Below are 17,162 nucleotides of genomic sequence, written 5' to 3'. Positions count from 1 at the left end.
TCCTGTAACAGCATGCGAGCGAAATAAATTCTGCTGGTCTGTTCGGATCAGAGCCAATTGAAAACGCAGGCAGATTATATGCAAATCTGCCTATCACAAGATGACATTGCAGTGGATGGTAAAGCCAAAGCACTTGGTGTTCTACTTGGTGATATCATGCCCATGCTTCCCCAGGCCAATGCCGTGCTTAGCTCGCCCTCCTACTACCACAGGCAGGTTTCCCTTAACAGAAAATCTCATTACTGTTACTCGGGCTATCATTGGGGGCTAAATTGGGTTATTATAATGCTCTGTTCTTGGGAAGCAAATAGGATTTTACTACAGCTTCAAATTCTTTTCAACTCAGCGGCTTGTATTGTGACCAATACTCATCGGAGGGCTCACATTACCCCAGTGCATGGAAGATTTACTGGCTCCCGGTTGAGGCTAAGGTGAAATTCAAGGCCCTGACTCGGTTACATAAAACCTTATTTGGTAAACCGCCTGAATATATGGCAGACTGCATTCCATGGTATACACAAGGGAGAAATTTGAGAACCCCTAAAAAATCCCTTGGTTCCATTTTTTTAAATATTTGAGAGCTCTTGGCCGCTTGTTTGAGGTTCTGGCAGCTTCTCTCTGGAACTCTAGCTCAGGAGCAACGCACTCGCCTTGGAAGCAAGATGACACGGAGCAACACAGGTTCGATCCCCCGGTCGCGCTTAAAATAACAGATTACTCCATACTGCTTGTATTAGGAGATATGAGCTAATTGTTGACGTTCAGGAAAAGATTGAAGAGACTTCTCTTTGAGTGCCTCTTCCATCCTTCGAGTGTTGCTTTTGCTGTGTACACGTTGGGTTGTTAGCGCTGATTCAAACGTTCTTCAATCAAATCAAAGGAAACCTTACAGAATGAATGTCTAGGTCAGCTGCCTCACCGTTCAATTCTTTAGGTACCAGAAGGAGTGCAGGAAATGGGCGGGAACAAGACGGAACAGCGCTCCGTCAAAAAATGTTTTGCCGGAGCCCCGTCAATCGCTTTTTGTGCCAAGTCTTCTGAAAGCAGTCTGCTCATTGCAGCACAGGTTGCTCCCGACAAGACGCATTACTGGAGCATGCATACAGAAACAGCCGAAGCATCACAAACTGTTTTGCAGCTGTTGAAACTGCTATATATGTCCTACATTTTACAGACATCTCTTTATTGGGGTGAATATTGTGACCAATCAAAACAGAAGAGTCCATTATTTTCTTAAAAGGTTTTCTTAATGAATCACTATAAGACATGTTTAACATTTAAAATTGTGGACATTATGTTGTTCCCATAATGCTCTTTGCTTTACGCAAATTGCCAGGATTGGGTTCTATACAGAGATACTGGCCTCATTAAGACTTTGGAGAAAAAGCCATGCCCTTAATGGCTGCCTCCAAAATCGGGTCCGAGTCTGGGTTCCCTGAATGGGGAATTACCAGGCCATTCCGAGTTTGGAGGGCCTGGTAATTCCTCCTTCAGGGAACCCGGACCTTCCGCATTCCCATTTGAGCCCCCATAGGGCTCAATGGGAATGGTTGCGGGAGCTAACAAAGGGCCGATTACGACCGGCCTGTTGTTAGCTCCCTGGTACCTTCCCGGGACCCGCTCTGGACATCTGGTCAAACCAGACGTCCACATTGGGTCCCGCAAGGGAACCTCGTAATAGTGCGGAATGCGTTTAATGGCACCGGCACCATTACCGGCGCCCAGAGGCATAGCCAGGATTGTCTAACAAGGGGGGTCTGCAGCTAATGTAGTTGGGCCCACCACAGTGAAATAAACATCTGTAAATGCCCCCAAAATGCTGAGTGGGCATTTACAGATTTTGGGTGGCCCTTGCCCGCTGAGGCCCTACCGTGTCTACGCCTCTGCCGGCGCCGTTAAATGCATTCCGCACAGGTCGTAATGAGGCCCACTGTGTAGTACAACCTGGCCCGGGGGCCACGCCCCATAGCCCTGCCCCGTCCTCCTAAGAAATTAAGGCTCCCCAATAAATATTTTCCATTTCCAGCACTTACCAGGAGTAGGTGGGGCTTGTGTGTGGCAGGTTATGATATGATAAGTTATTTATAAGGCGCCTAATACCCAGAGGTTTCAAGCGTGGACCCAGGGATCGAACCTGTGTTGCTCCGTGTCGTCTTGCTGCCAAGGCGAGCACGTTGCCCCTGAACTATCCTCCCGAAACAGATAAGTAGGTTTCTTCACTTGGAGCCTATGCTGTTCCCTGGCTCTGTGGACTGCAAGGGCATAATACAAGTGGACCTCAAGCTGCTTCCACCCATTGGACATGGGTTCCTGTACACGCTCGTCCTCTATCTATGTCGGCTCCTTGATCAGAGTGTCTGCAAAGTGCACTGGGCTTTCAGACTTCTTCTTGCTGGTCCACCGGCTTCTGAACCCCAATCTTCAGTGTGGTCTGCGAAAGTATTGGGACAAGTGGCCTGCCCACCCAAAGACATGCATCCTGGCATCCGATATGTGAGCCCACTGCACGTGTATGATATCAGAGGCATTGATAGGGGGTCTGAGAGGGGCTATAGCACCTGGTCTTTTGGTTGTAGCCCTGGATAGAAGCTCAGGGGTTACAACCAAAAAGGCTAGCTTGCCCCCAGTCCCGACAGTCCCAAAATTAGCATAGCCCCGGATCTTTTCCAGACCTAGCAACACCCTTGCGTGTATCAATGTTTATGTTGTGTTTTAATGGTTGCTGCAGGTATACATGATGCTATGGAGTGCACGCATATGGTTTTAATTGTGCTCTGAACAGTGACATGCAAATAGCACAGGCAACTGAAACTGGGCAATATTTCATGCGTGAGCAGTCCATCCAGTCCAGTATCTTTGCATTCTGCCAACCATAGTTAGAGGGGGAAAAGCACACAGTGTGGGTACAAAAATGAAAAGAAACAAATAGGGTAGGGACATGGCATGAGGGGATATGCCTCTCTGCTTCACAGCTCCCAGGGTATGATATGATATTTTATTTGTATCGCGCTCGTACACAAGTGTTTCAGAGCGCAACTAGGCAAGGGAAGGAAACAGGGAAAACACAACACAACAACAACAACAATCTTACTAGGCCCAGTGACATTGGGAACACGCAAGTGCATGGGAATGGGAAAAGGGAAAAAGTGCATGGAAGGGAGAGAGTGGAAAGTGTGCAGCAGGGGAGAGCAGATAAATAACAATAAATAAATATAAATATAAAATGGGGGCAATAAACAGTGGTAGTGCAGCCAGCAAGTGGCAAGTGCTCTGTTTAAGGCAGCAGACTGGGTAAGTCTGATAAGTGCAGAAAAAGAAGAAAAGGGGGGGAGTTGTAAGGGTACAGACACAGTCCCCAGTGCAAGGAGTGGCCAGGAGGCAGTGCAGGAGGGTGGCAGGGTGAGCAGGTACCTGGGCAAGGGGACAGAGGGTGGCCAGGTGCATGGTGCCAAGAGAGAACAGATAAGCAGGGGAGAGGGGGAGCGAAGGTAGAAGCAAAGAGGAAGGTCTTGAGGTTCTTCCAGAACCGGAGATGGTTCTCTTCAAGTTTTAGATTGGCAGGGAGGCTGTTCCAGAGGGAGGCCCCAGCCGAAGATAGAGCTCTGTCCCCAGCTCATTTCTTTGAAAAACGATTGACCCGGAGGGAGTTAGAGGTAGAGGAGCTAAGAGCTCAAGAGGGGAGGTATTCGGCCCCAGAAAGCCTTGTGGACAATGCAGAGGGTTTTGAATTTAATCCTTGCATCCACTGGGAGCCAATGGAGAGATTTCAGGGCTGGAGAAATATGATCCCAGGGCTTGAGGCCAAGGACAAGTCTCACTGTCCTGTTCTGGATAGGTTGCAGAGGGCGGAGAGTAGAGACAGGTAGATTTAGAAAGAGGCTGTTACAATAGTCCAACCTAGAGAGAACCAGAGCTTGGGAGACAGTGAGCTTCTGAGGGAAGGAGAGGAAAGGCAGAGTACCTCTGCGGAGGTGCAGTAGGAAGTTTGACTTTTTAGAGACCTCATAGATATGGGCGGAGAAGGAAAGTGTGGAGTCAAAGATGATGCCAACGTTCTTAGCCTCGCAGGTAGGGGTAGGAGGAGGGCCAAGGGAGGCAGGCCAGAGGGTGAGGGAGAGGGATGGAGAGGGTGTGCCGATGAGGAGGATCTCAGTCCTGCTGGCATTCAGACAAAGATCATTGGCGGCACACCAATCTTGAATGGCAGTAAGGCAGTCAGAGATGAGAGAGGGAGAGGAGGTGGCCGAGGGCAACCGGAGAATGAGTTGAGTGTTATCAGCATAGCACTGGAAATTTGAGCAGAAAATGACAATGCAGTGGGCGAGAGTTGCCAGGTATTGGTTGAAGAGGCAGTGTGAGAGGTTAGACCCCTGGGGAATCCCACAGGTAGAGAGGAAGATAGATGATAGGAAGGACCCCAGTTGGACCTGGGAGGGTCGATCAGAGAGGAAAGAGGTCAGCCAGGCCAGAGCCTGATCAGTGATGCCCAGGTTATCACGGAGACGGTTGAGCAGGATGGTGTGGTTGACCGCGTCGAAGGCGCAAGAGAGAACAAGAAGGATGAGGACAGAGGGAATGTTGGAGTCCAGGTTGGAGAGCAGATCTTCACGGATATTCAGGAGAGCAGTTTCCGTGCATCTGGCCACTCTGAAGTCAGACTGGTGGTGAGGGAGACAGCCAACAGAATCTGAATGAAGGTTAAGCTGAGAGATGAAAATAACAAGGGGGGGTCCTGGGAGACTCTCTGCCAGACATTAGTTCTGGTTACAAGAGCCTTACCCAGAGTCTTTAGCTCACTATCTTTCACAGAAGAGAAATATCCCAAAAATATCAGTCTTTGTTCTGCCCTGGGGCAGTCCAGCACTGAAATGCTAGGAAATTCTCCTCTGAACAAGAGTACCAACAGCAACCCCAGACACGTGCTTCGGTTTGGATGGCCAGCTTTTCCAGGAGTTTGACCAGAAAGGGGGTAATGGAAATTGGGCGATAGTTAGCCGGACAGGAAGGATCAGCTGTGGGTTTCTTGAGAAGAGGATGCACAAGGGAGTGCTTCAAAGAGGAGGGGAAAGATCCTGAGGCAAAGGAGTGGTTGCAAAAATTGGCAAGGGCTGGAGGCTGGAGCAAGGGTGTTAATGTGGTGCTTGATGGTTTTAGAAGAACAGGGATGAACCGGTATTGACGAGGCTTTCATAGATCGGACTTGTCTAGCGACCTCGTCAGGGGAGAAAATAGGAAAGGAATAGAAGGACGTGGGGGTGGTTAAAGGGGGGGTCTGCAAGCACAGACTGAGAGGGAATGGGGGCAGGGGGCGAGAGGGTGGACAGAATATCCTGGGCTTTTTAAAATAAAGCGTGAGGCAAGGGCATTACAGAGAGCCTGCGAGGCAAGAGGAGGAGTGGAGACTGCCGCAGGGTTGGCTAGCTCCTTGCATATTTTAAAGAGTTCTGCCGAGTTGTTAGATGCCGTAGAGACACAGACTTGAATGTGGGCTCTCTTCTTAGTGTGGACAGAGAGTCAGTATTGCCTTTGTAGCAGGCGACAGGCCAATTTGTCAGAGGATGAATAAGAAGCCCTCCATTTCCTCTCAGCCGCAGTGACACATTCTTTTAAGTGTAGCTAGGTCGGAGTCATACCAGGAATTGCACTTGGCTTTGGACTTCAAGCGGATCCTCATGACAGGGGCAAGAGCATCAAGAGTAACAGAGATAGAAGAGTAGAGAAGGGACAGGGTTGTGTCGAGGTGTGAGTCAGCCAGAGGAGGAGGAGGGGGAGAGAAGGTGGCAGCAAAAGCCTCAGCTGACACACGCTTCATAGATCGGATGCCTGAGAAAGTAAGTGGCAGTGTTGAGGTGGGGTTGGCTTGGGGGAAGAGAGTGAGAGATGGGAGGAAAGAAGGCAGTGGTCACTCCAGGAGAGAGGAGTGGTCAGAGGGATAGAGAGGGGGAGGCCAGGGGAGATCAAGACATCAAGTCTGTGTCCTGCAGGGTGCGTCGGGCCAGAGGGGAGGATAGAGAGGGAGAGGGAATTGCAGAGGTTGCGAAAGAGCAGAGATGAGGGACAGGGAGAATCGAGGTGGATGTTGAGGTCACCAAGGAGGAGGAGTTGAGTGGTTGAGGCCAGGAGGGAGGAGGAGAGGGCAGCACACTCAGAGAGAAAAGAGGTGATTTGCCTGGGGGGCCGATAGAGAGTAGCAACAGTGAGGGAGTGGCTGGGAGAGATTGAGAGCCTGCAGACAAGGCATTCAAAAGAGGAGTAAATCTGAATCGGGATGATAGTGGCGGGAATCCACTCAGGAAAGATCTGGGCTATGCCCCCTCCAGGTCTAGTGGATCTGGGTGCGGAGAGGATCTTGTAGCCCTCAGGGAGTAGAGTGTCAAAGCTCGTGACAGAGCTGACGGTGAACCATGTCTCCATAAAACTGAGGACATCAAGGTCCAGTTCTACAAGGAGGTGGCAGATGTCGGAGGAGTGTTTGACAGCAGAGCGAGAGTTGAGAGTGGCAAGATGAAGAACGTTGCTGGCCTTAAAGACCTTCCGGGAGCGGTACAAATCAGAGGTACACCCTGAAGAGTTATGGAGGTAGCCTGAAGAGTGGCAGAGGAGGAGGAAAAAGTGGGCAAGATAGCCAAGGGGTGAGAGGAGGGGACAGCTGGAGATGAGAGGAAGTTGATGAGGTGAGAGAAGCGCCTATCGAAGAGGAAAAGATTGGCCTGAGGACCTCAGACCATGCCATGCCGTTTAGGTAGACATTAAGGATGACTCTGGAGGAGTCGAAAGATGCCATTAGGACATCCCAGCGAGTGCCACCATTAATGGGAGAGGAGGAGGCAGGGCGAAACACAGAGATCATATGGGGGGTACATAGATCCGGCAAAGGGACAACAAAGAGGATGTCGGTGAAGGTCTGTTTGGAAGAGGCGCTGGTATAGGTATCAGCGATAGGGAGACCAGGGTTGGAGGCAAAGATATCCTTTTTAAATGTCTTTTTTTCAGACTTAGTTAGAAGGGAAGGATAGTTGATAGAGAAGCAGTTGGAATAGATGGGAGAGACAGAGAGCACCATGAGTGGAAAAGAGTGAAGGCAGAAGGAGGAGTAAGCAAGTAAAGCAGTATTGAACAGTCACTGGGCTAGCAGGTTACAATCAATGGCCAAAGTTAGATGCAAAAATACACCGAAGTTTAACCTGCAACTAAATGCACAAATACACTTATGTTTGACTTTCAGCTAAATGGGAGAACAGTAGTTAAGGAATTTAGAGTGGTAATCAGATGGTAGAGGTGAGTATAGATAAAGCTTCAAATGAGTACATACCAGGGAGAGTTGAGAGTACTCTCTGAGAAGGAAGTACAGGTAAATCAAGAAGGTGGAAACTAACCCAAACAGAAAATGGTAAGAGAGTCATGGCAGTCCAATAGTCCAGGGGTAGCAGCCTCAGTGAGGGTTTGGCTGTTGCAGTAATCTCATGTTGCAGCCTGTAAAGCAGACAGGGAAGCTGACAGGGACCTTAAAAGTGGACCTTGGAAGGGGTGGGCCGGCTTAAGGCTGCCAGTCCACCATAGGCCAATATGATACGGCAGGTGACCAATAGGCAGGCAGAAAAGGCAGTTGCTGGAGGCCACAGGGAGCCTTCAGTGATGAAAAAATACGGCAGCCATGTTTGAAAAGCCACGAGGCCCCAGTCACGTGTGAGATGCTTCCTCATTCTCCAGGCGCACATCCACCTTCAGGTCTACTACTTGCGGATCCGAATTTCCATCGGGAAAATGAAACTTCACCATTGTGAAAGGGAGCAGGGTGGCTATACTATGGCTGTGTGATGTGCTTAACAAGTACAGCTACAAAGATTAAATGGGGGGGTCACAGGTCAAGGTACACGGCTGACCCTCTTAAGTCATCTGACAAAATGAGTGCCATTCTAGTGGAAAATATTATCTGGCAACCATTTTTGCCTCTAAAGGGTTGTTAGGTTGGGAAATCCATCCTATTACTAGAGGTGCCTAAATTAGCTTTCACACATTCTTGGTCCAATGAACTTAATTCAGTTGGGCAATAATGGGAACTTTTCTTATAATTTGCAACAGACCCTTCCCTTATTGCTGTGCACTTTAAAGAAAATGGTACAAATCACGCTCCCCGTTTCTCCCTGTGACTTTCTTTTGAGGCGTTGGCTTGGTGAGTTAATGGCAAGGGGTTTAATGTACACCTTGTTGAAGTGGGAAAAGCTTGGAAGTCACTGGGTGCAATTATGTCTGAACCAGGTCAGCTTTTCATCAGTCCATGTAAAATAATATGTGGTTTATGATTTAGTGAAATGTTATTTAGGATTTAAATCATTTTTTTAAAGTGTAATAATGTGTTTACAAAAATATAGCTTTGTTAAAAGAAAGCAATTGAAAGCATCCTGTTTTTTTTCTGCCATGGCTTTTGCCATATAGTTTTCAAGTCTATTAAAAGGACATGTCAAGGGGTGGGCTATTAAAATGAGGGCGGGGCTTCAAGTCTGGATTTGGCTTCAAACAAAGATGGCGACCCTGCAGCCTGCCAGGGCAATAGCCCCTCTGACAGTGCAGCGAGGGTTGTTGCATTTCTCTCACTGAAGTCTGCGACCCCCCTCCCTCTGTCCTGCACCGTCCTGCCCCAGGCTTCACCTGCAAACCTGCTTTGTGCTTATGCTGTGTCCATTGCTTTCTCCGCAGTGTCATGTTGTTTCTGCCAAAGTGTGAGCACATGTCACAAATCAACTGGCACTCAGCTATGATGACTCCCAATCGGCTGCCACCAGCCGAGGATGACAGAGAATGTTCAGAGCCCGGGTGGTGAGCGGTCTGACCCAGGCGGGCCACTGTGCCCCACCAGCCGACCTGCGGCTGCCTCATTGAGCACTGGCAACACACACACACACACACAAGCACTGATCTCTGGGCCCTCCCATTCGGGATGACAAGGGCCTCCCCAGCCAAAGCGCATGTTTGTAACGATACAGACGTGTATGCATTTCTTTACACACTACCCATCGGCTCAGACACCAGGCGCATCATATACAGGTTTGTGGGGTGGAAGTGGACATGCCTTGTACCTTGCCTCTAGGGTTACAAGTGACTGGCACTGGGGTTTCACATATCCATCAATCGCCTGCTGGCAGCTGCTTTGTGGGCTCTCTTATTTTTTTTTTTATTGTGTTATAGTTCATAGAACTTTTCACAAATTTATATCAAAACATGTAATATAACATTAAATAACAACAGTTATTTAATGAAAACAACAGTAAAACAACTGTAAAATTAGATTACAACACCAACAAAAGGGAAAACGCAAACATAATATCATAAAACAGGAGCGCTTAGAAGAGAAAACATCAGAATTATAGTTCCGGACAAATAATAAGCCAGACCGACATGAAATATTACATTACATATTCCTTGGGTATCCAGACAGGAACCCAATTAGGGTCCAATATCAAGGTCCTCCAATACTTCAACCCCCTCTTCAAATTTACGTAGGCATTCATTAGCTACCTTCCAAATCTGGGTGATAGCAATGACCAACCTATTACTCCTCCCAGAGGGGCACCTCAACCAGAAAATCTCACTTTCAATATACATCTGAAGATATTCAAATTTGGCAAAATATTTGTCATAGGTCGATCGCATCATCTGACAAGTCTAGCTGTTACAACCTTAGAATCATCAGCACATATTCTGCAAGTCCTTCTATCAGTAGGTAAATTGATCCAAGATCCCCGAACCACCAATACATTTAGGTGATTAAGTCTACTATCTAAGAATATTCTACGGTCAGCCTGAGAGGGAATGGGTTTCATATAGCATTGTGGCTCTTTATATGTAAAAGGCATTTTAGCAAATGTACATAAAGAGCTCATGGAAGAAACCTTGTCATGACTGGCAGCCCAATCCCACTTCTCTATTACATCCTTCAATGATGTAAGGACCCCCCTTCGCCATATTCCCATTTGGATGTCCAGCAGATTTTGTCAAAGACTTGCTGATTTTTCTCCTTAAATTTATTCAGGGCCTCCCTCCAAACCTTCCTGTGGGATATACAGCAGAGGTCCCGGGCGGGCAAATTTAATTTTTCACATAGAGCTTCGCTCTATTATGATCAATTTGAGTGGACAGAGAGATGAGCCCCATTTCAAGCCATACCGCCTGAACCGGGGTATAGTTAGTGAGGCCAAGCAATCTACGCCAAATTATACCTTCCGTCACATCCGCCCACTCAGACCAATCAGAATAGGATGTCTCCAGGGTGTACAAGAACATGGCCACCAGCTTCTGCTTATATATATTAGTTATTCCCAGCAGGCTGAAGCCAGCCATTTTTTTGGAGAAGGACATCACTGCTGTTAAGGTGGCCATAACTTTAGATCTCTTCCTTTATCTCCACATACCTCATGGCCCAGATACTTGCATCATGGTGTGAGAACTGGAGCCAGCGAGAAGACCTGGAAGGTCTGACTAGGAAAGACTCACCAGTCCTCTTGCTGCCTGGGTGATGGTTGTGTAGAGAGCGTCAAGCCATCTGTGGGTTTGCCTGGTAGAAGGTGTAGAAGATGCTCTCCTTCTCCCCTCCTGGTCTGAGACATCAAGCAAAGAAGCAGACTCTTTGTTCCCTAGGAAACGCTTGAGCCTGTTCACCATGAACACTCTATCTGGATCCATGGTGTTCCCATCGTCTCTGATTAGATCACCCCATTTGTCTAGTTAAGGACATTGTGTGGGACAGTCCATATGCGTTCCATAGGCCTTGGCTTTATACACTTCATAAAAAGGTGCTCCCACCCCCTATGCCCCCCCTGAGAAAGTTGCCTCCTGATCAAGTCATTTTGATATCAGAACCTGTTTCACTTTCAAGTTACTATTTGCCTTGTACATGGCCTTGGCCGTCTTTTTATGGAAACCAATCCCATAGACCACCATATCATGGTTTTCCCTGTAGGGTTTCCTTCGCACCCATCCTTGATTAAGTGGAGACGGACCTGCATAGAGTGATCAAACAAAAGCTTGAAAAAACGAAAACAGGCTCCCTTTTGAGGTACCTCCTTGTAGCCAAAACACAGGTCTAGCAACAGAAGGTCACATGGTCTTTTTTAGGGGCTGTTCTGAAGCTCCTATCATCTTTTTCTATGTCTCGTTGAAGCACTCGACTAGAACATTTGTCTGTAGGTGGGAGAGTGTGGAGAACCTGCAGGAGACTCCATCCATGCAGCCTTCGTGTAAGAACGCATGAAGTTGGAACCCCAGTCTGAAATATCCTACTCCTTGGAGAAGCCGACTCTGGTGCATATCTCGCTGAGATCTCTTAGGGGTGGTGAGGCTTCTTAGGGGTGCGGCATCAGGCTATCTGGTTGTGTGGTTCACACCACTAAAATCAACTGTTTGCTAGAAGAGGTAGGCAGATCTCTGGGGGCAACAATGTAGACACATACCCTCTCGAAGGTTACCCCTGCCACTGACATTGGCCAACAGTGCCCTTTTGTCTGTCCACAGGGTTAGAAGTAGCACATTACTTGGGCTCCCATGCAAGGGCCACTAAAAATGAGGAGACATCTGTGCTTTTGTCACCCCAAAGTGACCTGCAAGAAGCAGCGTGTTTGCTAACTGTGACAAGAAGGGTCTCTGGCTAGAGGACGCACCCAGCGTCCCATGTGTCCCTGGCTTAAGGTTTTAAGGTTTGCTATGCAGGTCCCTGCCTTGCCAGTCGCCTTTTAACCGCACATAGGTATTCCCTTTAGACTAGCAGAGGGGCTGTCTGTGCGTGTCCTCATCTCTCTGCTCCCTGCAGAAATCTGCCCGGGTGGGTCCCTCCTCTGCAAGAAACACGCACAGCTCAGGTGGGGCCCTCCAGCCAAACGCAGCTTCGCTCCAGCGTCCTCAGCTCCCCTATTGCAACAGAAGACCTTCCCACAGATCCTGAGGGAAACTACTTCTCAATGCCAGAAGCACCCTGAATATTGCTCAGGTCCTCTGGCATGGCAGGAGTGCAGTCCCTAGCTGTCTGGTCCTTTCTTGCCTGTGATCTGGAGAACGAAAAAGCCAATACGTTGGTGGTTCTGGGCAGAACCATGCGTAGCACTGCAAGGTGGGATCGGGGGATTTTGTTGCAGCAGAATTGGTCGAAGGGAAAATGTGTTGAATATTTTTGGACGAATTTCAGCACAAATGAATGTGGGGGGTTGGGTAGTAAAAAGGTGGGGGTCAGCCCCCACTTACATTTGCATTGAAATGTCCCAAACAACAAAACAGAAATTTGGTGAAATCTCCCTCGACCAATTGTTTTCGATGAAATCACATAAAACCCTGTAAGGTGACCTTGGCAGAAACCAGTGGCTACACCAAGGCCTGGTACCATGTTGGATGGATAAGGCTACAATTGGTCTACTACGTCCTCCTGGCGCCAGTGTTGTAAGGCGGATGTCCATTTACCATTCATAAGTCCATGCTCCAGATATTGGTAAGTGGGCCTAGGGATCTCATTCAAGACCTCTGGGTGGTGCCCCCACACACCAGTGATGCCATGTCTAACTCTGAGACCAGGACTTTGGGATCCTCCTAAAGGTGGCAGTGAAGGCTGGCAGCCCACAGACCTAAGGTTTTACCACTGCATGGAGGGACCACACTTTGGTAGATTTCTTCCAGTCCCAGCACCCTTCAGGGCTGCAGTTGCCACTGGTTTTACCACCTCGCAATACGTTAGGCGTACTTGTCTGTCAGTCAACATGGACAGGGAGGACCCCAACTAACAAATGATCAGACAATTTGGTGCTGTCTGATAAGTAAAGAAGCACTTGTATATTTGATTAAGTTTGGACCTTTTTGCCGGGCCCGATGCAGTGGGCACAGGTTGCATTCCCGACACTATCCTGAACGCAGGTGTTGGGACTGGGCACCTCTGGCTGACAGGACGGGGCCCTCCACTGGCTCCCTCGCCTCATCTCGGAATCTTGACATCTTCGCAGCTGTTTTCATCTTTGCAGCCACTTGGTGTATCGACCCACGCGACCTGTCACATTCAGTGAAGGCGAGGAGCCCTTACCCAGGACTCTGGCTTGACTCCTCCTCCCAGTGTGGTCCCAAGATCCCCGGATCCCCTGAGGTGCAGAGGTAGAGATGCCCGGAGGTGCCAGTACTGAAATAATGGGGGGGCTGCAGTTCCACTCAGATGGCAGTTGACAGGGTCGCCTGCGGGTTTCAGTCTCACGTTGCAACCGCAGGGACTGATCACATTTGAGCAGGGGTGGACTCAGTGGTGGAAATGGAAAAAATGTGGTGGGGGATCTGGGGGGTGGCCGAGGGGGCGTGGTCTAGAGGGTGCGGGGCTCCTAGTGGACACCCAGCAATGCTGGAATTCTTTAAAAAAGAAAAAAATGCACCCGCAACGGCAGCATTGCCTTTTACCGCCGGCTTTGGTGCATTACACACCAGTGCTAACGCCGCGGTAAAAGGCAATGCAGCTGTCGCAGGCCTTTTTTTCTTTTTTCTTTTTCATGGGCTTGGGCGGCTGCCCCAAGATCCGCCTACACATCTGGTGCCGGATCTCGGATCCGCAGAGAGCCGGCCCAATGACCAGCACTGGGTGGACTGGTTTATAGGGAATTCTGTATATTTCCCAGCAGGCCTCTGCACCCTGTGACTCTTTTGTGTAGTATTTCCAAATGTTCCCATAGGAAAAGGGTTGTGGGGGTGGGTGGTTGTGTGTGTGTGTGTGTGTTTGGGTGCGCGTGCATTATAGCAGGGGTCTGGGGGGATGGCAGGGTGGGTGAGGGGATGGGGTGATTAGTTATTGAGTAGCAGGGGTTGTGTGTAGGCCTCTCTCTCGTACTGCTGCAGGTGCTGTTGGCAAGGATTGAGGTGCATTGGCAGAGCTATGCATGGCTGCGCCTCTTACTAATGAGTGTTGGCAGTGTTCGGCATGGATGTCATTACTTGCTAGTGCAGGTGTCGATGGGTATGCATTAGAGGGCTGTGTGGACTTTAGTCCTGAAACACCAAGAGTGCCATGGGTCGTGCTCGATGGGCGTTATGACTGTGGGTCCAGTGCTGGAGTAGCACGGGGGTTGTGGATGAGAAGTGAGGTGCATCAGCTGAGCTTTGAGTTGGCATAATTCCTGGAACCACACGGGTGCTCTGGTTGCTGCTGGGCGTGGAGATTGTGGCACATTAGCAGGTGTGTGTGGCCGCGGGGGCAGGTGGTTATCCAGGCGAGTCGCGCGCGCTCGACGTGTCGGCTGGGGTGTTTATTTGACCCGTGATGTCTCTCTGTCTCTCTCCAGATCAATGGGATCGATGTGCAGAACCGCGAGGAAGCCGTCTCCATTTTAACCCAAGAGGAAAACACGAATATCTCGCTGCTGGTGGCGCGGCCGGAGACGGAGGTGAGGGCAAAACTATTGTACTCTCATTAGACTGGAGGCAGCAGACTCGGCTCCGAGACAGAGAGCATTAGCGCCCTATTGTTATTACATGTGCCCCACTCCTGAGAGCGGGATGCATTTTATTTTAATAGGGCGTCTGCTACGCCTTCTCCCACCACGGCAGCTCGGGTGAGACCTTAAAAGACTTCCCCGAACTGGCGTGGCGAGGGGGCTAAGGGCGCCCTGGGCGTTCACCCGGGAGGCCCTGCCATAAGACATGCCCTGATAGAGAGGATCCCCTGGAGAGGGCAATGAAGACCAGGGTCTGGGCTATAGAGGGTCTTGGGGCATGGGGCCAGTGAGGACAGGCTCATGCTTGTTCAGATGTCCGTATGTTGGGTCACTGATTGATTTATAGATTGAGTCCCTAGAAATAAGCTTGGGACATGCAAAGGTACTGAAGTTTGCGCCATTAAGGGTATTTTATTCATTTATTTATTTATTAATATAGCGCTCCTAACCCACAGGTATCGCAGGCCTCCTCGGAACTGCATACCTGTAAAAGAAGGTGCCAAATTAGCACTTGTAAAAATTCAATAGAAAGAAATACATAAGCCACTTAGTTCAGACCTAATCGTCATACTTCGTGTTAGGGACAGAAACGCTGCTGGTAAGGCGTAGATCGGCATCAGTATTTTTGTCACCCTTAGATTCCCGAGTGAACTCTTCCAGCACGCCACACGATAATACCGCGCGAACCTCCCACACAAGAACTGCACCATCCAAACCACTAGCCGCAACCTCTGCGCACCACCAACAACTGCTTCACACAACTCTTGCCTAGACACAGGTGCCCACCTCTATCTGGGACTCATTCAAAACCACATAGCCTTTCCCACCTTTTCCACAGTTTTAGAGGATAAACACGGACAAGCCTTACCCTATGAACCTGGGGCTTTCTTTTTTTCTTTTTTCTTTTTTTATTTATTTCATTTAGTTTATACAAACTTTTTGAAAAGATTTGTGATTCCTCCATACACATCTTACAAAGGCAGAGAGGTAAAGAGCAATCATGCGAAGCACAGTTTACAGAAGTCGCTCCACTCATGAAAAGGAGAAACTTCACACAAAAGTGCACACAATCTTCCTGGCAATTTCACGTCGGTTGTCAGGCTGCCAGGATTTCTTCAAGTTGGTGTCTGTTTGGTTGGTTTCGCACTTGTGTATTCGACGTCCCTGCCTCTCTGTTAGTTCCAGTTCTTAAGTCGGTCTTTCTCAGTCTTAAACTGCTAGCATGGTTTCTAGTTTATACAGAAAGTTTGACAGGCCGCAGAGGTCTTTTTCTCTTGGGTTCGCACATTTCAACCATAGCTCTTCTCCAGATAGAGTGGAGTATTGATTAACTACTTGTCCCAAGTGCAGGGTTCTCAAGTCTTTCAGACCGGAGCAGTATAACGTGAGATGTTTTATGGTTTCGAGGTGGTTGATGCCGAATCGGGGCTTTCCCCCTCACAGCATCACTCCCACTTTCACAGAATAGGTCTGGCCCAAATTTCCCATCTTGATACAACTTCACTAGCCTTTGTTTCAACCCTAAAGACTGTAACACAGCGCCCATGTCCACAACCACTGCAGTCACCTGCCCCAACCAAGGGGGACATAGCTTTGACCCAGGCTTCTTACTGCGCCTCATCTCGAAAGGCGCATGATGTGTAATCCCAATGGGCACCCACCTGTATGCCTTCACTGCTTCCATCAACCGCTCCTTTCTTTCTAAATTGTTAAATAAAGCACATTAAACAACCTCCCTCACAAAATGGCTAGCACTTTCGACCAGACCAGTGGCTTTCAGATTTTAGAATGCTATACTTTGATATTAAATAGCCATGTGTGATAAGAAATGTCATTTTGCATGAACAAAAATTGCACTATATTTACAGTGACTATACTCGGAGGAAGGCCTTCACTGTACATAACATGTTCAGTAGTTACTGACTCAACATGGGCAACCTTCAACCATTTAGAGCAATAATCCACCATCAACAACAGGAGCCATCTCTGAACCCCCCAAATCTCCCACTCACCCCATGATGTCAATAGCAGCCTTGTTCAAAGCTCTTCCTTGTTCTCCACAGAATTGATTGGTTGAATCATCCCTCCCAGGCTCTCATCACTGAGCGAACACCGATTCTCCCTGTCCTTACCCATACCAGGCCATCGATATGTCTTGCACAGCCACCCTTTGGTTATAGTTCTGCCTAAATGTCTCTCTTGTTCCAAAACCATCAACTTGGCACTCATTCTAGCAAGCAGAACCAATCTCTCCCATTTGGTACACTACCGGGACCCTCTGCCGACTCATGCTTATGACAACACACTCCTTCACATCATCCTTTACTTGCTGACACCCTTTTTGCCCACCCATCCAAATCCGTTGTGGCCCCTTGGTCTCAGCATACATGGTCACCATTCCACCTTGTCAACTAAACACTGGCGATCTGCGCCTCGTAGTTTATATTGCTTAGATGTCTACCTCTCACTAAAAGCCCCAAGTGCAATTTCCAAATGTTGATTATAACAAACACCACACCAAACAAGCTGACGTGAAACCGATTGGGGCCTACAGAGTCCTATACACGTAAGCCTACAAAGATACAAAGCTGAGCACAACAGCCCCAAAATATGCACAAGTAGTCCCCATGGTTAACCCGTAATGTGAAAGAAAGGTTTCATGGGGGGCTGAAGTGGCAGTCTGATCATATTTGCTCAGAGCAGTCCCTCCGAATGCTT

At 48.7% G+C, this 17,162-nt stretch overlaps 1 protein-coding gene across 7 annotated transcripts in view; it reads left to right on the top strand.

Moving 5' to 3' along the window:
• The window catches only part of PDZD4 (PDZ domain containing 4), a 737,510-nt gene that overhangs the window by 608,711 nt on the left and 111,637 nt on the right, over positions 1-17,162 (top strand). For all 7 annotated transcript variants that reach the window (XM_069645392.1, XM_069645390.1, XM_069645391.1 and 4 more), the window contains one exon: positions 14,292-14,393. In XM_069645392.1, the coding sequence (XP_069501493.1) occupies positions 14,292-14,393 (102 nt within the window). The remainder of the gene's footprint in view (positions 1-14,291; positions 14,394-17,162) is intronic.

This window comes from Ambystoma mexicanum, chromosome 2p (genome assembly GCF_040938575.1).
Source record: "Ambystoma mexicanum isolate Mex_15411 chromosome 2p, UKY_AmexF1_1, whole genome shotgun sequence".
Lineage (NCBI taxonomy): Eukaryota > Metazoa > Chordata > Amphibia > Caudata > Ambystomatidae > Ambystoma > Ambystoma mexicanum.
The sequence above is the reverse complement of the archived record's forward strand: the minus strand, read 5'-3'. Positions and strand labels throughout refer to the sequence as shown.